Below are 21793 nucleotides of genomic sequence, written 5' to 3' on the forward strand. Positions count from 1 at the left end.
GAACTCGCTGTGGGGGTTCTCTTAAAGTACAGTTGCTTCTTACAACTGTATGAAAAAGTACTTACAAAATCCTCTTGGTTTTGTTCTGTCTGTCTGTCTGTCTGTTTAGGAAGTATTGTGAGTGTGGGCGATCCAAAAAAGAAGTACACGTGTTTTGAGAAGATTGGACAAGGGTGAGTACACCTCCTCTGCCCTGTATCTTTCCTTACGCTGAGGGAAGCGCTGAAACCAGACTAAGTGCTGGAAAAGCTGTTGGGGAAGCTTTGGAGAATTTATTTTGTTTGGTTGTTTTTTTGTTTTCTTTTTCTTTTGTGTTTTTTGAGGGGGGTTGGTTGTTGCGGGGGGTTGGTTGTTGCAGTGGGTTCCACCCCCTCCTCCCCAGTCACCCCCACCCTGCCCAGCTCTTCTCCCTTTCCTGGCAAAGACTGAGTCACAGGGACTTGTTTTTTGTGTGATTGCTTTATAATATAAGAAAATACGACATTAGATGATTGCGTTGCTAAATACAGCTGCAAGCAGGGAAGGAACTGCTTATTTTCAGTGTGCAAGACAATCTTCAAATTACAGATTTGCTTTCTGAATCTACTCTCCTCGATGCGGGTGTTGGTGCCCTCTTGGCAGGGTAGGGTGACAGTAGAGGTTGTGGGAGAGGCAAATCAGTGCGAGTCACTGAGCTGTGCTGTCAGCTCCATGTGCTGGGGCTCCCACTCCTGTTTCCCTCACTACAAATGCCACATTTGTTTGCTTTGGCTGATCCCGTCTGCTCTGTAACCGTGTTGGGCAGTCTGCAGGCCAGGGCAGTGCAGTCATGCCAGGTTAAATGAGATCAACTCACAGTCCTACAAGCTGTGCTAAGTTGCTGGTTTAGCAGGAAGGGTTTGGATGACCGGAGTGTCCCTTATTAGGAGCTTTGTTCCCCTTAAATTCTCTGGCTTCTGCTCCAACAGCAGTCTTGGCTCAGGAATGTTTAGATTATATTTATCACTGGAATTATTGCATGGAAAGGAATGGGACTGAGTGCACTTCAAAGAGACAAGTGGGAAGGGGCACGTGTTAAGCTCTCAGGCTTGCTATACGCTAAGAAGTGGCGTTTTTTCTCTTCTCTCTTTTGTTCAGAGCCTCAGGTACAGTTTACACGGCAATGGATGTAGCTACAGGTCAGGAGGTAAGTGCTACCAGCATAACCCAGCATGGATTTTGGGTTGTCTCCTAGAAGTTCAAGTTAATGCTACGAAATAGGGTTTCATGACATCTTATTTTTAATGAGGTGTTTATTACTAATGAGGCATGGTCAAGTGGTTTGAGCAGAGAGCTGGAAAAAATGGTATTCCAAGTTTTGATTCCTGAATCACTCCATGTTTATAAAGAATCTTTCTGTGACCCAAGGGCTAGAAGCAAATGTTCAGACTGGATGGTTCCTCAGTGGAAATTTATTTTTCATCCCGGAAGTTCCTGCCTGTCCCCATTGCAACTCTTTTACACACCCTCTGCTCCTGTGCTTCCTACACCGATACTAGTTGACCTGCACAGAAATAGTTCCTCTCCCACCCTTTGCCCTCTTGCTTTCTGCCCTTGAACTGAGAGACAAGGAATGCCTGTCTGTCTTTTTTTTCCCCTTTCCAACTATTGCAAAGTGTTTTCCCACTTCACGTGAATGTGGGAGTATGACAATGAGTGCTGGTACTGGTGGTTTTCTGGGGGACTCCTGTGATAACACTTTATTTGGTCTCTTTCCACGGCAGGTTGCAATCAAACAGATGAATTTGCAGCAGCAGCCCAAAAAAGAACTGATTATTAATGAAATCCTTGTGATGAGGGAAAACAAAAACCCCAACATCGTCAACTACTTGGACAGGTAAGTCATGACTTGAAGAGTTCATAGAGGATCCCTGGAAAACACTTCCTTGTCATTGCCTGAAGTGACTCTATTGCAGCTTAATGCAGGTATAGGACAGCCTTGCATTGTTTAATGCATGTGGCCATGTTGGGGTGTGGGTGGTCTCTCTCCATACCCTAGGAAACAGGTGTCTGAGTTGCTCGGTGGGGTATCTCTAAAGGTCTCTTCAGCAATTTTACACAACAATCATTTCCTTCCTGTTACTGGAGAAGAAATAGCTTGAGCTGTGTTATTTGTATTTGCTTTCCTCTACCTCTGCTTTCCTTTTCCACTGAGCAATGCCGGCATTCTGCTCGTGGAGGAGCAGGCTTCTCCCAGAGTTAGCTGGTCACCTTGTCCCTGTAGCTGTTCACTGAGTAGTGTAACAGCGACGTGGGTGAATGACGTGACACTCAACCGAGCAAGACTGCTTTGTTGTGGGTGTGAAAAGGGAGAAAAGGGGACCTGGTACAGACCTAAGAACTCTTTGGACATCAGAGGGAATGGCGTTATTCCTCACTCAGAGCTGGGCTTTGCTCATACATGTGCTGTGGCACTCCTGCTCAGCTTTGGATGCGTTATGTCCATGTGGAACAGCTCCTCCTTGGCTCCCTGCTTCTCCTTACTGCAGGAGTTGCACCTTTGAGGGTATGGAGCTGCCTTTGACAGTGCAATAAATTCTTGCATCTCCCCTGTTTGAATGCCAGAAACAGCTGCAAATTGTCAGCATTGAAACCCGGGGCATACTGAAAGCCCAACAGGCAAAAGCACTTCGTGGTGGCTTGAATTCACCATCAACAGAACATTGAGGCATTGTGTCAAGGCTGTGCCATTTACCTGATGTTAAAGGTCAGACACAGCAGATTTTCAGTTTGCTGCACTGATGGTGGAATCCAGCGGTCCTGATGAACTGCAGGTTTGGCTTATTGTAGGGTGAGGAGTGCCTGGATAGGGTGAGCTGCAGGCTTTAATCTCGGCAGCTCATGTTTTTGAAGGTGTGATGGAGGGATGTGACATAGAAGCTCTTTTGGAAATCTGAGAGAGTATTTCCACGCCTGTTTGCTCTGCATGTATATAAAAATCTTAGCAGCTGTTCCTTTAACAGGTTTCTTTAACAGGCTTTTAATGTCTTAGCCAGAAAAAAGTTCTTCTTGTGTACTGCAGCATCAGTTGTGACGCTGAATATATATGATGCTGTGTCCTTTGTGTGGCTGTAGAGAGCCACTTTGTTGGAGGGATAGAAAGCCCTGAAGTTTTGTGGAAGGGGCGTGGACCCGGGGAAGTGATGCTGGGCAGACACCATCTTCTAACAAAGGGCAGAAGGATATTACCTGTGTGAAATGAAACAAGTGGTAAAGAAGAGTTAAGAATTGTGTCTGGGCTGAAACTGGTGATTGCTTTGTTCTGGTGAAATTTTCTCATCAAGTCACTTGCCTTGTCTGTCCAGCACATCCCAGCTGTAGGGCAGCTGCACATCCTGCCACCTTGTTCAAACTTCCAGCCACAAAAGCTGCTGCTTTTGTCCTCCCCTTTCTCTTGCTGGTCTTTTTCAGAGGGATTTTGCTTTTGTTTGAGAGCTGCAAAAGGACAGAGCGGCAACTAGGGTGAACGTGGGGTTTCTTGTGCCCATTATGCCACTTCAGCTTTGCAGCTGCTCAATGCTGCTGCTGGGGAGCTGCATCCCTCCTGCCTGGCCTCATGTGCCTGTTTGCTTCCTGAGTGCTGAATTAAACTGATATTTGAAGGCCGTTCGCTGGCTTCTGCCTGCTGCTGTCGCAAAAGGAAATGAGAGGAAGGATGCGCTTGCCACTGTGGGACCTGGTTCTGTTTTTGACAGTGTTTCCTCTTCGGAGTCCCTAATGGAATCTATGAGAGAGTTATTGGTACAAACCAGCTCTCTTGCTTCTCTTTGCCTCAACTCCTGCCCTTGTGCAAGGGTTTCCTGTGTGTTTCTCTCACCTGCATGCCCTACTTGCTCATGGTCAGAACAGCTCTTCTGCTGCAGTGTTATGTGGCCGGTGTTGCACCAAGGTGTGCTGTGACATTTAAGGTAGTGACATGACTTCATTCAGCCGTACTTGGGAGCTGAATTTAGAAGTATCTAAAGACAGTATCTAAAGTATCTAAACACAGTATCTAAAGACAAGTGTCTAAAGGCTCTAAAGACAGTGACACTGTTTTTTCTGTGCAGACAAGCAGTCCCTTGTGCTGAGTTACCTTGTGGAGGTGCCAGTTTCTTTCTACTGCATGAAGGAAGCCCTCAGACCTCTGCTTCTAACCACAGGCATCAGATGCCCGGTTTTAGGCAAAGCAAACTCCTGCCATTTGAACTCCTGCCATTAAGAACTCTCCTTAACCTAATAAACCCCACAAACCTTCACTTTAAGTGGTAGCCACCACTACTCTCATCCCAACCCCAAACTCAACTAGGGCTGGAGGGTCAACGAATAACACTGAAGATGGATGACAGTCACACTACAAGGAAACACTGGTTTCTCTCTGGGCCAGCTCCATGTTTGCATGTTACTGGTGCAGGAATCTGTAAGGAATGATGTTGCTCCTCTGGACAAACTCAAATTTGATAAAGTTTATCAATAAAAAAGGACTAAAACTGACTGGCACATGTTTGTGATAGGAAGGGCTTGGAGGACACCTTCCTAAGGGGAGAAACACCTTACAGGAGCAGACATTACCTGCTGTAGATCACCTCCTTCTTCCTCAAAGACTTCCATCAGCTTGTTTTTCCTGCCAGCCTTATTTTGGAAGTTTATTGTGGGTGATGAGGTGCAGCATCATGCTGTGCCTGACGTCACATGAAGAGCAGCACGTAGGTGCACGGACTTCCTGGTGCCTCTGGAACTGCTGAGTGTTTTTCAGTCACGCCTACATACAGTGACTAAAACTGGTCTCAGCTGTGCCGAGACAGTGAAAAGATCCCTGAGACTGTACCACTCAGCCTTCTGACATTCACTCGGTGGCAGCTCGTGGGGAGCTTCCATTAATTCCACCTCCCTGCATGTTATGTCAGATCTATCAGTTATTGAGATGCCTGGATCTTGGCACATGCCTTTGGCTGTGCATGGCACAACTCTGGTTCACGGTGTGGTTCTTGGCTCGTTCCATCCCTTTTGGCTATGGGGAGATACCAGATTGCTCCAAGCATGTGCAATCTGAGATGGCCACACGGGAGTGGTGGAGCCCATTGTGCCCCTGTCCTTAAGGTCAGGTGGATTTGGGCTGCACAGGGTGCTGTTGGCAATGAGGGGAAATCTTGTGACATCCAGGGTGATGCTGGTTTTGTTGAGAGGGTGCTGATAAAATCTGGAAAGAGTCTGGTTTGGCAGAAGTGGTGAACAAGTAGCAGCAGCATATGGGCAAAAAGGAAGGGTGTGGATGGAGCAGCTTTCAGAGCCCATGAGAAGGTAGATGACCAGGGTTGTCAAGAGTGCTTCTGAAAGCAATTCTGCTGCTCCTCTCTCACTCCAAGGAGCTTCTGAGCAGGTGCTGCTGCTGTTGCTGGGGTCTGTGACACCAGGGAAGAAAATGCCGGTGCATCAGCTTCTGTTCCATAGTGGAGTTGGAGACCTGTCTGCTCTGGGAATGTAGCCCTGTGCCCTTCTGTATCCTGAAAGAAACTCCAGACTCTGCCCCTCTGCATTGTCTTCAGCATCACCCAACCAAGATACCATCTTTGTCTCCAGCCAGTATTAAAAGCTTTCCATAGCTGTAACACTCCAGTCACACAGCTCAGACTGCAGTTCTTATCTGGGGGGAGTTTTTTCATCAGCTCAGGTGGTGGTAGTGTGCCCTTCTGGGGTCAGAGCATCTCTCCTCCCTCCTCCTGCGATGTCTGGCTCATCTCTGTCTACTTTTCATGCCAAGTTGGGCTTAATACCTTCTTCCTCCTTCACTGTTCTTTCTAGCTAATTGTTCCCTAGAACCTGTCCCGCTTTTGCCTTTGGCTCCCAACAAATTTTCTGTTCACTCCTCAGTAGGATCAGTGTTTCAGAGCAAAGCAAACATCTGCTCGATGAACTCTAATGCCAGCAGAAGCTTTTATTAGATTCTTGACTCATCCATCCACTCACTTTAAAAATGGGAGGATAGGCTGAAAAGGGGGATTTTCAAGCTGATGACTCCTTCCTTCAGGAATGTGTCGTCCTGATGTATCTGTCGTGGAAAATTGTGTTGGTGTTTTTCCAGATGGGCCCAAAAAGGCAGAAGTGGCTGGTGGTTTGGGTTGGTTTGTTTTGAGCTGATGCTGAAGTCTTCATCCCAGGTCTTCTGCTTTTGGAAATGAGCACACACGTTCCCAGCAGAGAATAATATCCCAGATGGCTGAGAAAACCCACCCTCACCTCAGCTGTCTCCTCCCCATCTTCCTGTGGGCATTTTGGACAAGTCCTCTGGCTTTATTTTTTTAAGTCTTCAGAATTGCTATTGCATCCAGGCAAGGTCTTCTCATATGCTGTTACGAACAGTTCTGAATTTTTTCAGACAAAATCCCAAATCAGTTTGGTAGCATAAAAAAGATTGAGGTGATTTACAAATGTATAATGCTTAAAAAAACCAGGTGTCCTTCCTCAGCTGTTCACGGGCAGCCACCCCTTGGGTCAGCCAGGATTGTCCCTGGGTCTAGGCAAAGTAGGCAAGTGCTTAGAACAGCAGGATGCCAGTAGGAACAACACAGCCCCCAGCCACTTCTTCTGGTGCAAGAGCCCTCAAAAGTCATGCTGTGTGCTAAGGAACCTTGTCCTTGAGTAGTAGCTCTTCCCCCTCGCTCCCAGAGGCAGAGCTATGCTCATATTGGTTGATTTTAAAATCTGTTTCTGGCTCTTCAGTTACCTTGTAGGAGAAGAGCTCTGGGTGGTCATGGAGTACTTGGCAGGAGGCTCCCTAACAGATGTTGTGACAGAGACCTGCATGGATGAAGGACAAATCGCAGCTGTGTGCCGAGAGGTAAAGCGGCCTTCGTGCTCGGATTGGGAAGGGGACATGGGCTTTCCGTGACCTCTCACTGGCTCCACAGGTATCTCCAGCTCCTGTAGCGCAGCAGTTATCCTTTCAGAGGATAGATTTGATCTGGGAGGTTGCAGCACACAATCCTAGTGCAAGCCTGGTGTCTGTCACCACGGAGGGAGTACTGGAGTGCAAAATGGGGCTGGAATCCCCTTGGTTATGCCTGTTTCCCAGGTTTTTGGGGACTAACTTGTCCTCCCGGACCTGCTGATCACGGTGGGATATCTCTCTGTAGCCCTACACATACTGAACGTATGAAAGACTCTAAGACACCAAGCTCTTGCTACCCAAAATGCACCTTGTTAGAGTCCATCAGTTATCTAATTGTGACTGGTGAATGATTTCATGCACAGTAAGAATATCTCAATTTTTTTTTCCAGTGTCTCCAAGCTCTGGAATTCCTCCATTCAAACCAAGTTATTCACAGAGATATCAAGAGCGACAACATCCTGCTGGGAATGGATGGCTCTGTCAAACTAAGTACGTGGGGAGTGTTGCTGCGGATGGCTTAAGTTACCAACCCAGGCCTGCTCTCTGCTCTGGGCCAGGCGTATTAGGGAGCTGGGTATTGGAGATGCTTGGTGCTGTGGTGGTGAAGAGGCTCTTGAGGTATTTTCATAGCATTGGTTTTAATGGAGGTTGGCATGTATGAATCCTTGTGAACTGACACCAAACTCATAGTGAGGTCTGGGGTTCATTGAGCTTTGGGCCATCTGTTTCTATGGACTAAAATAACGGCTAATATAACTTCTAATGTTACCCCAGTCTAGAAAGCTGGGTTTGATGGTGTAGGGCCAGAGGTCTTTATTTTGAGCAATCTCTTCAGACTGGAAAACACTGCGGGTATTTGGGGGACAAGGGGAGTGGAGGGAGAATTGAAAACTAGAAAACATTTAATCTTACAACGCCAACCCAGACTGGACTCTAAATGTTGTTTCCTCCTTGTGTTATCACCAGTAGTGAAGACCTTGAGCCCGTGCTGCCCCTCGGGTGCTAAGGTAGCTGTTGTGCTTGTCATTGTCCATGCAGAGATAAGTCTGGAAGCTAGCAAATTATTATCTTCCACCTATAGCTTTAACAGAACTGTGCTGCCGATCTCACCCTCTCAGTTCTGTTGGCCAGCACCCAACAGGCATAAATAAATCTATTTTTGTCGGCAGCGACAGCAGATATGACTCAAAATTCACACAGTGCAGATATGCTGACTAAGAAGGTGGGGGGGTTTTGCCCATAATTGCTTTCTAGACTGAGGCTGTACTTTGGTACAGTCAGATCTGTGGAGTGTTAGTGACGATCAGGGCCAAAGGGCTCCGCTCTTAGGGAGTAACTCCTTCGGGCACAGTATGCAGGTGCTAGAGAGTTCCCTGTGGATGTGACGCAGTGACTGTCTGGCCTTGAGCTGCTTATCGGCTCTGCTGGAAATGTGCTGCTTATGAACCGTATGTACCTTTCCTGGTTGTTACCCTTGATGAAAACTCAGCTAGGGATCAGCTTCATTTTCATCATTCTGCCTAAAATTAGACCCACGGTGCCATAGGGGGTCAGGATGGACAGTGCATCTTGCTGTGTTGATTCTGCTGGGCTCACCAGAACAGAATTAATTTTCTTCTGGTAAGACCAATACAAATAAGGCACAGGACCAGCAATTGTGAGAAGACTCTCCATCTTTCTGACTGTTTGAACAAAATAATCAGTAGAAATTCAGGTAATTTAATTTATTCTGGACGCTGTTTGCTCTGTAAAGCAAATCCTGTTTGAGTTGATATATCTACCAGGAAATTAATATCTCTGGGACTGAAAATATCACCAGACAATATAGTATGTGGGTTGGGAGGTGTATCTATATCAGACTGTGCATTAATGGCTTTCACATGCCCAGGAGGAGTCTTTAGGTGATATAGTACCTAGTGTATTACAGCTGCATAAGGCTGCAAACACAGTCAAATGTCTCAACATCCATATACGGTTATTTACTGATCCCCGTCATTCACGTACAGCCAGCAGCTCTGTGGTCCTCGTGGCCTCCGAGTCAGATTTAGAAACTTACCTCTCAACACCGTCTTCTGTGTTAGCCACAAAACCACCCTCCTTTCACAGCTGCAGCAGCAACGCCCCGGGCAGTGCAGCAGAGTAACGTCTACTACAGCTCTGGCTGCAGGAAGTGTTGGCTTTGGAGAAACTTGCTGACTTCTAAGTTGGTTTCTTTCCCGCCCACCCCCTTCTAATTTTCCAGCTGACTTCGGCTTCTGTGCCCAGATCACTCCTGAGCAGAGCAAACGCAGCACCATGGTGGGGACCCCGTACTGGATGGCACCTGAAGTGGTGACGCGGAAAGCATATGGGCCCAAAGTGGATATCTGGTCGCTGGGGATAATGGCCATCGAGATGATCGAAGGAGAGCCTCCCTACCTCAATGAGAACCCCTTGAGAGTAAGCGAGTATCTTCTGCCTGCAGGTCGTCGCTAAGCTTACTGGGCGGTAAAGGAGGCAGGTGAATCCTCCAGTCCAGTTTCACCGCATGCAGCCCTGTATCTCCTTAGATGTCGTAGTGAGAAGATGGAGATAGTGGCCTCGTTTAACTCAACTTATGCCAGTTGCCAGGCCATCGGGCTGCTCCCATTGGATGTGCAGAGTGATGTTCTCAATACGAAACAGATATGAAACCTCCTGACAGATTTCCGTTTCTTTTGAAAATTCATCCAGGAAGTTTCTTGCATGAAATCCTGAAATTGGATGAATTCTCAGTTCCTTGAATGCTTCATCCTGAAGCAGCAGCAAAACTGCTTGTTTCTGCAAGATGTTAAAAGCTGCTTCAGGGTCTGCTGGACATCTTTTGTAAGGAGCCAACTGCTTCTTTATCGGACTGACCTTTTAGGCCTCGTCAGCTCAGGCAAAGTACCAGCAGAACAAAATCTCCTATTCATTCAGGAGTACCTTCCCATGAGGATACAGTTCTCGCAGGAGTCCAGCACTGGTAGAGTCGTGCCAGTTAACTTCCCTATGTAAACACAGTCTGGAATGTTGTTTTTGTCCTCCTAATCCCTTGAGAGGGCTGCAGGATCCAAACCCAGATTACGAGGGTAAAACAATAAAGGATTGGATCCCATCCACATAAAAATAGGGCTGGCAGCTATTATGTTTGCTGAAACTTAGGCATTGATTAGTCACCCTGATAAGGTGGGGTTTTTTTCCTCCCCATTGAAATGAGGGGAGGGAGAGGAGAAATGGGTGTCTCTGTGACCCAGAGATGGAATCTAACCTTCAGAACCTCCTGTTTCTTTGGTGCCTGTTTTTGCTTCAGGCCCTGTATCTCATTGCTACTAACGGGACTCCAGAACTGCAGAATCCGGAAAAGCTTTCACCCATATTCCGAGACTTCTTAAATCGCTGTCTGGAGATGGATGTGGAAAAGAGAGGATCTGCGAAAGAGCTACTACAGGTAGGTGGTGGGGGTTGGCGCTGAACCAATGTGATTCTGTCATCCCAAGCGAGGCCAGGCTTGTGGCGAATTCTTGGTTGGGGTCTTAAATGCACCATCAGCTGAAGGCGAAGACACAACTAAGGTAGCCTGCCAGAAAAAACCCCAAACAACAACCCCAAAACCCAAATCTATAATGAAGTGTTAACAGACTACTCCCTGTTTATGCTGTACTTGCTACTAGCAGCAGCTGTGCAGCGTGTTCTGTAACCAGCCTCCAGTAATAGCTGTGCCCCAGGCCTGCCAAATGCTGAGCCCCTTAATTCCTGTGGCTTCTTCACACAGCTGGCCATGACATCTGCATGTGTTGTCATGGTCTGGCCATGCTTGCTGCGATTTGGACAGCAGAATGACTTCTAGCTATTGGATGTTCTGGTGGAGGGATCGCAAAGCTCTTTGAAATACAGATGGCTTGATTAACTGGGGCAGTTTGGCACTACCACATTTTGCCAGATTCTACCCCTGACAGAGATGCTGGAACAAAGCTTGTGAGATATCTTAATCATAGAATCCTTTGGGCTGGAAGGGACGTTAAAGATTCAACCCCTTTGGCATGGGCAGAGACACTTTCCACTAGAGCAGGTTGCTCAAAGCCCTGTCTTACCTGGCCTTGAACACTGCCAGGGAGGGGACAACTACAGCTACTCTGGGCAACCTATTTCACTGTCTCACCACCCTACCATCAGTTATTTCACTGAAAACTGGTGTCCTCCCTGGTGGAAGGGAAGGGCCAAGCTGCTAGGTCTTTTACTGACGCAGATGAGAGGAGTAGTTTGTGTGTTCCTTCTGTCAGATTTGCCATGGGGGTAGGAAATGTAGCTCTTTGTAAAATAGATCTGTGATCAGGGGCACTCAGACCTCAACCGTGAGACAGTTCCTCTTCATGTTTTCCCTTCTTTCTGCTGGTTCATCTAGTGGTTTCAGTTTTGGAGGTGTTGCTGCCTTCTGAGACCGTAATGAAGCATTAATCACTGGCAGAATGGCAGTAGCTGAAACATCACTTTTTCTTCTGGACTTTCCAGCCCCAAAATATCGGAGAGCAGTAATGTTCTGTCCCTTGGAGCAGGAGAACATTTTGACTGTAATATTTCTGCCTCTTTTTAACTACCTTTCAGCCTCTCATTGTTTATTTTTTTTTCTGTCTCTGAAGCATGTTGCCTTGAGTGATTGATGCCTTCTGATGCTTAGAGTCCTGGGGGATATAGTTGCTTTTTGTTTCCAGAACTGTTTGTGGACTTGCCCTACGTGCCTTCACTCTCCTCTGAGAGCCGTTTTGACAATCGATATTGTTTTACTGAACAGAGCACCTTGTATTGGGAGACTGACTGACAGGTTCTGTGTTGCACACTCTGTGCCGCTTTCCTAAATTTCAGCTGCTTTGCGGATTTCTAATATCCAGAGGAGGCCAAGGCGGTGCTTTCACCAGACCCGTGATAACTTCAGGCAAGCTCCACAAATGTGTGGTGGTGATAGACCTTTTGGTTTCACCTCTGTGGAGATTAGAGCAGGCTGTTAGGCTTCATATGGGTCTAAGTGCCAATATTTTGAGTAGCCACTGGACTTCTGGGGCATGTTCTGAAGAATTTAACTGGTTTTCTTTTTTCTTCTTCCTAGCACCAGTTCCTGAAAATTGCAAAACCTCTGTCTAGTCTCACTCCTCTGATTCTCGCAGCTAAAGAGGCAGCCAAGAACAACCATTAAAAGTGGGGGAGTCAACGCAGTCATCGTGTCAAGACTTTTAAGTGTTCATTTCAGAGACTGAATTACCTGCCCCTCTCCCCTTCTGCTCCTCCACAGGGGTGTTCTCAAACCCTTGATCTGCCCCAAAGGGTGGCAGAGGCCTTGTTTGCCGAACACGGAAGGGCACATAACGGGGACGTTGCTGATACCATGTAGCAAACTCTCTTTCCATCCTTGTGATGGGGGTGAGTGGGGAAGAGTGTTTTGTATGGCTGAGAAGATCTTTATGAGAACGTCTGAACCTGACCTACACGTAGTGAAGCCAGCTTGTTTTCCTATTTCTTACTGTGTTTATTTTTAAAAATAATGTGGAGCCTTAGACCATGTTTATCTTAATAAATTAAATCTTTTGCTGGCTGGACTTCTGCTTCTGGCAAGCTGCTATTCCACCACTGAGGCGGCTCTGTGCTTCAGATGGCTCGAGGAGGGATGGAAGCAGCAGCAGCAATGTGAACAGCTGGAGCAACTGAAAGGGGAACCAGGGCATGAACACGCATCCTTCCTACAGCACTGCTGGATGCTTCGAGGGAGCATGGAGAAAGCCTCTGTATGCTTCCTGCAGCCGCTGGAGAACTGCAGTTATGGATGATCTTTTTGCCAGATTGTGTGAATTGGGGCCCCTCTCCTCCCCCTTTAGTTTCCACTCAACTAGTTAAACAAATCTCAAACATTTCTGATGTTCTAGAAGGTAAATCACAGGAAAAATTGACAGAGAACCCTTCTAGGGTTATCTTATCAGCGCTGTGAGGCTTCTTAGAGACCCTTGCCCTGTATAATAAAGCAAACAGAGCAATTACTACTAAAAAGATAAGATTTGCCTGCAAAATGATGTCAAAAACACTTGTTTCTTAGAGCAAGTCCAATGGAACACAAACTGATCATGGATGCTGCTTTCTTGGAGATGTGGGGACATTCATTTTTTTAAATGATAGTGGTTTCTTTATGCTACTGATTCCTTTGGTTGTTAATAGTCTGTAAAACAACAGGGAACTCTGAGAGGGATTGGTTGTAAACACTGGGCTTATCTTCAACTGTGTACTGGGTTTTAATAAAACGACTGCTGCCTTTCTTAACTTGGGGCTGAGGGAGGACTGGAGAATTCACTGTCACCAGACCGGTCTGTCAGATGGGGTTATTGTTTGTATCGTCACTGGCTGCTAGAATGTGCTGGATGATGTAATATTGTCTCCTACCCCCTTCTTCTGTAGTCCTTTGGAATAGCAAATGGCTTTCAGGGGAGTAACTTTACACACTGAGAAAATCAATGGAACTGGGGGAGCTGCTTTCTCTGTACTGCTTTGGTCATTTATGGGATGAGTTATTCTGGAGTAACCTCTCGTCTCTCTCCAAATCACTTGTGTTGCACAGAAACTCAGTCCTGCTTCTTGCTGAGAACTGCTGCTGGCTCAGCCCTTTCCTCTCTGCACCTGGGTTTTAATTCAAATATATTTTTCTGGTTTGCTCCACAATACGTGACAGCTATCACACTAGTTAGACTGGGTGTAGATAGTTTGCGACGTCTTTTGCTTCTGTGGTGCCTTCTCCCACCCTTTGTGCTCCTGGGTGGTCATTGCTTGACACAAGGCTGAAGTCCATTGCCACGCTCTGCAGCCTCTCTTGCTTTGTGGATATATATTTCATCTCCCTGTAACATGAATAGTTTCCCTTCACAAACCTTGTATCCACGGATTAATTCCTTGGGCAAAACAGTGATGCTGCCAGCCTGTAGAGGTGTGTGATGTATCAGTGATCTCCTATGCTTGGAGCTTAGGTGAAGATTGCAAAATAGAAGGCCGCTACCTTTGAGTAATTCCCTGTGAAAAGGACTTTGTTTGTATTTCCTCTGGAAGACTCAAGCTGGTGTACGTGGGAAGAAAGGAATTAGGGGCTAGATCTCACTTGACCTAGAATCTCATATGGCTCTGCTCTTAGAGATGTAGTGATTGACTCTTTGACAGCATAGGATTAAATCCAAATGTAGTGTCTCTGACTTCCCTTTAACCCTCTTCCCCTCCCCACCCTCTGCATCCCATTGAGATGAGAACCAAGAACCTTAACACGGATATGCTCATGTGTGGGCTTATTTTTCTACAGCAAGATTTCTGCTGAATTTACCTGAAGAAGGTAAAAAAGGTTATTTGTATGCGTTTAAGTTGCTCTTCTGGATTCTCTGTGGCCTAGTGGAATCAACATGGATGTATCCCTCTTCCTATGCTCGTGATGTGCTTCTGTCCCTTTGACTTTCACTTGGAGTCCGTCCTGACTGGTTTCTGTGAGCTGTTTGACAGGGGGGTTGCCAAAAGCCTTTCATTCTTCACCGGGAGGCTGCAAGACTGTGACCAGAGTCGTGTATCATCTTTTTCTTCTTGCTTGTGATGGGTGGGAAAAGAAGATGATGGCTACAGTGTGCCTGGACCTGGTTTCAAGTTAACAGTCATGTCATGTTTTTATGTTCTCAGACAATCTTTAAAAATGTTGTAACTACCTTAAACTTAGGAGAATGTGGTTGATTCTTTGTTGTTGTTCTGAAACACATCCTTCATGCTGCCTTCATCTGTGTGTAGCCCGGGGTCAGGACCTGTGTTAGCTCTCACATAGCCCTTTACAGCACCTTCCTGTCTCAGAGAGCTCTTAAATAGTGACTCTCTGACTTAAAAATTAACCTTTGGGGCTTATTTTTCTGAGAACATCTTGACTCTGCTGTGATCTGAAAGCAGCTCCAACTAGAGAACATTTTTTTAACGTGCTCTGTGAACTGATTCGCCTGAGCCGAAACCATTTTTAATCACAGCCCTTAATTATTTATTTGCCTATTAATATAAAGTCTCTCTTACATATTAGAACATGAAATATTCAATCATTTGAGTATCCTTTCAGAAAACTGGCTTCCTGTTTGAGGGATCTCCAGTAATCCTATACCAGAAATGATAGAACATGCTACAGCTTACAGAGGGCTTGGTGGAGGAAGAGGCTAAAACTCATCTTTTCTAAACCACAGAAGATTGTCTTATTTAAGAAGCAACTAGAAGCTTTGAGGGACACTTCCTACATTTCAAGAAAGGGCATTGACGATTATTACTTTAGCTGTAGGTGTTCTTTAACCAATCAATTAATTTGGAGTTCACCGGGGCCAAGAGTTTGTGTGAGGGAGGCATGCACAGACCCTGTGTGCCTTGAAGAAGGCAAGTTTGCGATGCCGAGAGTGAAGACCCGGGTCAGGGATGGGGAGGGGAGGGCAGAACTTGCTAGTTTAGTTGCAGCAGCCATAGCCCACCTTTAGCCATCCCCAAAATGTCTTAATTGAATAGACGTTTTTTTAAAGGACATAAATCTGGCTGGTGGGTTGTTAGAGGCTCTTCCCCAGACAGTCTTTAAGCTCCTACCAAACCACGTTCCCCTTTTAAACAAAAGGGGTGCATGCTTTTCTCCAGCAAGGAAGCTCCTTGAGAAAGGAGGTTTCCATGGAGACACTTGCTTGACTTAAATGATCTGGTTAGGGCTTGAGAAGAGGCTTGGGGGGTAAGCACCACATCGACACAAAAGCCAGTATTTTGTGAAGCGACTGGGGTTGCAGCAGTGTTTTCTTTCCATCCTGATGCCCCTTTTCAGGGGCCTGGGTTTGAAAATGTGCCAAAAATGTTGCCTGGTCAGAAATGTGAGGAGTGTAAAAGGCTGTCACTTCTTCGCTGGGATCTCTGGTAACATCCTGATCCATCTGTCTCTCAAAATGCCGCGGGTTGGTGTAAGTAGGGCACATTTGCAGCAAAGCACTGGGCAAGAGTGGACTGCAATGGCCTGTGAGTAGGTACTTGCTTCCTTAAAGCTGTCCTTGGCTGACACATAAATTGGTCCAGACCAAAGTCCAAGAATAATACTAGTTTGAACCTCACTCCTAATTAAGAGCCTTCATAATCCATTTGCACAGTGGATCATGACATCTCTAATGTTAAAATAGTTAAAGGTGAAGTCTGAGTCTCCCTCTTCCCACCATAAAATATTGAGACTTTTTGACGGCTTCTTATTCCAACAGTAGAGGAGAGGCTGTAGATGTATTTCAGGGTCATAAGCCCAACTGGATCAAGCCTATAGAAAATTAATGCTCAAGGATCTCATAGTTGGTTGCTAATGACAGCTCACAGCATCAAAGAGGAGATCTTAAGAGGAGCAGCTGCCAACTTTGACAGGGAATAGCCAACAGCAGTGAAACAACAGTACAGAGAGAATCCTGCTGCCAAAATGGATGCCTGCAGAGAAGTGGTGGGATGAGCTGCTGAAGAATGTGGAGCTGGCCCAAAGGGTGCAGGGGTATGATGAAGCCAAGGTTAAAATTCAATTGCACAATTGCTGAGGAAATTCAGGGTGTGCTGCAGCATCTTGAGGCAGTGATATCTCTGAAGGAGGAGAGCAGAAAGGAGCCTGGGCAAAGGAAGAGGTGCTGGAAGAGGAGTGTGGAGCAGCAATATGGCTTTGAGTCACAGCGCGAGCTGAGAGAGCTGGAGCTTATCCAGGAGGTTCGCAAAAATGTCAAAATCCAGCTGAAGAGGGAAAGCGGGAGCTAGAAGGGAGGAGATGGCCCTGATGTGCCAACGAACTGAAGAGAGAGGGCAGGTTTCACGGCTGTGTGGACCAGCAGGAGAGGATTTAACGCAGGCTCCGGGGGATGGCAAGCAGCTCGTTCCCGGTTGCCTCGCAGCATCGGTACGGTGTCACTTTGCAGTTGGCACTGCTTTGGGATCATGTCAGCAGCCACTGGGCTTTGGTCTCGTGCTGGTGAAGAAGCCTTTTTGCTCTGCGCCTCCTGATTTCTGGCTGCAGCTTTCGTCTGCTGGGAGATGTCTGTGTGTCATGTCCCACCTGGAAATAGGGGGGCTGTTGCTGTTTTCAAATCCACTAATTAATGTGTTTCTCTGCATTCTGCCTTGGCGTAACCCTCCTGTAGTGCCGGGTTTGTTTAATGTGTGAGGTCAGCTCTGCCATTTTAAAAATAAAATTGAAACCTTAAATAAAACCTGGATGAATGACTCTGCTTTCCTTCACTTGCTGTTTCAATGATGCTCACAGTGACAGGAGAACTGAATGGGGGTGCTTGAATGAAGGGTCGTGTTTCTCTGGTCTGTCTTAATCAGCATTTAATTGATTGAGAAAAGTGAGTACGCTAAAAGTTGTTGCAGCAAGTGTGATTTTTACCACTCAGATGTAGTTAACTCTCTGACAAACATCAGTCTAGAGGCAGAATCTAGATCATGGCTTGAGGAGGAAGAGACTGGCAAGGGAGATTGTTGTCTCCTGGTTGTTTGTTTTCTGCTTGCTTGGTGTCTGAGGCTCCTTGTCCTGAGAAGGAAATCAGTAGAGGGTTTGGATTAGGTACCTACAACCATTTTCCCCAGCATTGCTCTTTCTTGGGGGGTCAGTAGGATGAGGCTGATGCCAAGAGCAGGAGTTCGTTGTCCTTCATACTTGTTTGCTCAAGTGCCTCATTGCACTGTGATCTGGGAAGGACGTGTGTGCCACCACAACCCTCCTTCTGCAGTTCATCTCCTGCTTGTAAAACCTCAGACCTGGATGTTTCACTCTGAAGTCCAAGAAACCCAACCCAGTGCTGAGAGGATTTTCTGAGCTCAGCCTCTGAGGAACATGGCTGTGAGCAGCATCAGGAAGCTCTGCCAAGCTCTCACAAGTCAGCTGGGTGCTGAGCCAGGTTTTAGAGATGGCACTGGAAGAAAAGAGAACACCTTGAACAGGGAACTTTACATAACCAACTAGAATAAGGCAATAGGTGTTCCTTCCTAAAATCCCCTCTGCTCAGAACAGCTGCTCTGGGTGAAGACTGCTTTCCAACAGCTTTTTTTCAGGAAAGCCAGAGGAAAGACCTGTTTCTCTGGGGGTGTTTTTGTGAGGATGAGAGGCCCTGTCACTTGGGCAAGAGCAGCGTTGCAGCCCAGCTGGCTGGGATGTGTAGCATCCACGTTGGTTGTCCGTTAGAGAAAAGAAGCCTAAGCAGGTCGCCACTAACTACTCCTCTGAAACTTCACAAAGCAGGGCACCAGGCAAACCTGATCCTGGCACTGAAAGTGCCCCTAGAAGTGGTTGGTGTTTGGTGGCTCTGCTGTCTGCCCCACAGAGGATGCATGGTCTATCTCTAGTTACCATTCTCCATGATTTCTGGGGAGAACTGTGTCTTCTCTTCCCTTGAGATGAACCTGGTTGAATTGCCCAGCAGTGGTTGTGGGTAGGAGATATTAGACAATGAATGATTTCAAAGCTTTTAGAAATGGTTGATGTTGGTTTCAGGAGGTGTATCTCACCTGAAGGCTCTTCAGAGCCTTACTGAGCTTCCTCAGTGGAAGGTGACTTCATAACCAAACTTAAATAGCATGTTGGGGTTTTTTTTTAACAGCTGAATCACTTTTGGAGGGTCAGATACCTAATACTGAAGTTCTCAGCCTCTAACCAAACATGTATACAAAACCGAGGCCTCAATATGTCATCGCTAAGGAATCCCCTATTGAAGTTGGCCAAGGCACAGCTCACCCTTTCAAGCCTTGGTGTCTGGCCATTGTGGGTGCATTTCTGAGGTCCAGTACAGCAGAACATGATGTCCAGCACCGCTCTCCTCAGCTGCTGGTGTCTGTGCCGCAAGTCTGTGGTTGCATCTTTTAAACAGAGAAAAGGAAGGACCCACTCAGCTGCATTGGGACAGGCAGACCCATGGCAAAGGAGATGAGCTTCTCCAGCTGGTCAAGAAGTCTTGGAAGTCTTCTGGGTGCTGCTAAAAATGAGGGACCCAGCAACGCATCATCTGCATGAAGTGCTGCAGTTTGGTCAAGACGTCCTGGCTGCAAAATACATCCCAGCTCTGGTCCTCTGTTCCCAATGCCTCATTTTCTTCCATCGGCACAGGAAGGAAACTCCCATGTGACTATCTCAGATGGGTGTCCTGAGGCCATGGGGGCAACTATTACTTGTTCTGTGGGACTTCCCCTGGACCTTTGAAGTTTCCCTTCTTCATTCCTAAATTTAGTGCCTCATCCTCTTAGCTCCCGTGTGCCTCTGGGGTGAGGTTTACAGGGAGGGGCGATGCCTTGCGTCAGACCAGCTGATCTACAGAGGGGGAGCCGGGGAGGAAAGACAGGGAGAAGCTTTGGGGAGCATACAGCTTCAGATCTGAGCCATACAGTGACCTGGCAGCAAAATCCTGGTGGGAACAGTTACTCCATGTGTCACTGCAGTGTAGTGGTTAATTTAGGAGTGAAATGGGGGTATTAGCAGTAGGAGAAGCAATATGCTGGTAGGTACAACTGAGATGGTCTTATCACACGCTGCAAGGAAAACTGCAGCACCTCATGCAGATGATGCGTTGCTGGGTCCCTCATTTTTAGCAGCACCCAGAAGACTTCCAAGTTTCAGCTCCCAAGTTCATCTTTTGGGAGGATTTGTACCTTGACCAGGGTGAGCAGGGAGCTTGCTGGGCTTTCCTGGGAGGTCCTTCCCTATTCCTGGGGATGTAATGCCCTCTCCTGGCAGCTGCACTGGGGATTTGTCTCCTTTTATGTTGCTCATTTCCCATGAGCAGTGTAAAAAGAAGCTTTTTATGGTTTTTCTGGAGGCTGCATGCTGAAGGCAGCCGGCACACACCAACAGCGATAAGGAGATGATCATGACACAGGACCTGGTGCCCTGGTATGGCCGTTCCTCTGTGATCACCCCATCCCCAGCTTTGCTCTTGTCTCATTTTTAAGATACTATTTACACTTATGCATTGCAGCAGCCTCCTCAGGGAAACGTCCCTCTCAGGCCAATGGTTATGTGTGAGCCATCAAGGACAGGCCCTCTGCTCCCATCACAACACAGGTCCCTGATGCTGGGTCCTCTGGGTCTATCAACAGGGTGGTGTTTGCAGACACTCCCATGCTTCCCCTGGGTCTGATGGGGCTTTCTGGTGGGTCAGATCTGTGCTGACAAACTGGGTAAGCCTGATAAGGCAGAAGACACGTGTCTGGTGGGTTTGAGCCTCCCTCTGCGAGGCACTGCTGACTCCCCTCCAAATGAAGCCATGGGTGAAGTGAAGCAGAACCCATTCCTCTTCCTATACCTTGTGCCCCAAACCCACTGATCTGCATAAATTTGAGAGTAGCAGCTCTTCTGGCAGTCAAGGTCAGGATCTTGCAGGCCATGTGTGCAGCTGTAATGGTGTCCAGAACTGAAGCGTGGCTGGATCGTGACCTGAAGGGCAGTTTCTCACTGGTGGAGAGCTGAAATGTTCAGAGGCTGATCCTGGGAACTGGACTGGCACAGGAGGGTAGTGAGCTGGGGTGCAAACCGCTCTCCAGCCCCACTCATTTTCATTCCCCAAGCTCATGCATGAATGATGATCCCCTAGGTGGGATGCATCCACTGCTTTCTTCTAGTCCCCGCATTTCCTAAACTTGTCAGGCTCTCACCACACCTCTCACCCAAGGCCTTTGTCTTTTGTAGGCACTTCAAAGCACCCTGGGCTTTAGGAACAGCTCAACTCAGGGACTCTATAAATTGCCCCATTGCCTTTGCCACCCTAAAGAAGCTGGCAGGCAGGTCTCAGCCCATGGAGGACCATCTTGATCTCAGTGGCAATGATGGGACAGAGAGAGATGGCCCACACCAGGCACTGTCCAGGCATGTGCAAGAGCTTAAGGGAATGACTCCGCCCGTGTTGATGTGCTGGGAAAGGGACATCTCATCCATGGTGGCTCCCTCTGGTCAGCCTGGGTCTGCTGGCCTGGACCACCCACCTGTGAAGAAGGTGAGAATTGGCTCACGAGGTGTCTGGTCTCATCCTGGTGACTACAAGTGCCACCCAAGAGCCTCCATGGTGACAAATCATCGTGACCTGGGCTGGGAGAAATGGGGTCCAGCATGGGTTTAAGACCCTGAGTGGTAGAAAACATCTGTGCTGACCCAAAACGGAGCATCAACTCTGAGCCCCCACAAAACTCATTGGGACTCAGGAGCATCACACACTCTGCAGTTCCCTGAAGGGTGACCCAGGTGGTTTATAACCCTGTGTTAGTGGGGGACCTCATTGTGACATTCCTGCAGAGAAGGATGTCCCCACCACCTGGAAGGGGAGTATCTGGGAAGGGGCTAGCATGGTCCTCCAGATTCACCCTCCAATGAGGAGCATCAGGCAGTAGGAGGCAGCACAGAGCAGCTGCCCTTGTGTTCATAAAACAAAATCCCAAGGTGCTTCACACCTGACAGCCATCACACTCCCCCTGCAACCATTGTCACATTAAATTGCTTGGGCACAGAAACATTTGGCCAAGGGATGGTTTATCGGATCCTCTTCTTCCTCACTGGTCCTAGCATCTGCTTTTTCCTTCTTATGCTCCCTTGGCCCTTGAGGGTAACTCAAGTTGCAACCTCCTGGGTGTGCTGGTGTGTTGCAACCCCCTGAATTTTACAAAGAAAGAGCAAAATGATGATGTCACATAAAGGACAGCCATAAAAATGGAAGAAGGGTGAGGACCGTCTCTCCCCCTCTTTTCTCAATCCTCTCTCAGCCAGTCCACAACACCAGCAGCAGCCAGTCCCACTGCAGGAGAGCGGGTGGCTGAGTTGCTGCAGCAACGGCTGCGAGAGGCAGAAAGAGTCACTGCCAGCCGATGTGAAGGGCAATGTGAAAGCTCATGTGGCTACCATAC

At 47.4% G+C, this 21793-nt stretch overlaps 1 protein-coding gene across 1 annotated transcript in view; it reads left to right on the forward strand.

Moving 5' to 3' along the window:
* The window catches only part of PAK1 (p21 protein (Cdc42/Rac)-activated kinase 1), a 26487-nt gene extending 13739 nt beyond the window's left edge, over positions 1-12748 (forward strand). The window contains exons 7-14 of the mRNA XM_010133734.1: positions 110-173; positions 1117-1165; positions 1743-1855; positions 6718-6835; positions 7276-7375; positions 9129-9325; positions 10197-10334; positions 11988-12748. Coding sequence (XP_010132036.1) covers positions 110-173; positions 1117-1165; positions 1743-1855; positions 6718-6835; positions 7276-7375; positions 9129-9325; positions 10197-10334; positions 11988-12074 — 866 coding nt within the window. The 3' untranslated portion in view covers positions 12075-12748. The remainder of the gene's footprint in view (positions 1-109; positions 174-1116; positions 1166-1742; positions 1856-6717; positions 6836-7275; positions 7376-9128; positions 9326-10196; positions 10335-11987) is intronic.
* The last annotated feature ends 9045 nt before the right edge of the window (positions 12749-21793 follow it).

The sequence above is a fragment of the Buceros rhinoceros genome, unplaced genomic scaffold (assembly GCF_000710305.1).
Source record: "Buceros rhinoceros silvestris isolate BGI_N320 unplaced genomic scaffold, ASM71030v1 scaffold4480, whole genome shotgun sequence".
Lineage (NCBI taxonomy): Eukaryota > Metazoa > Chordata > Aves > Bucerotiformes > Bucerotidae > Buceros > Buceros rhinoceros.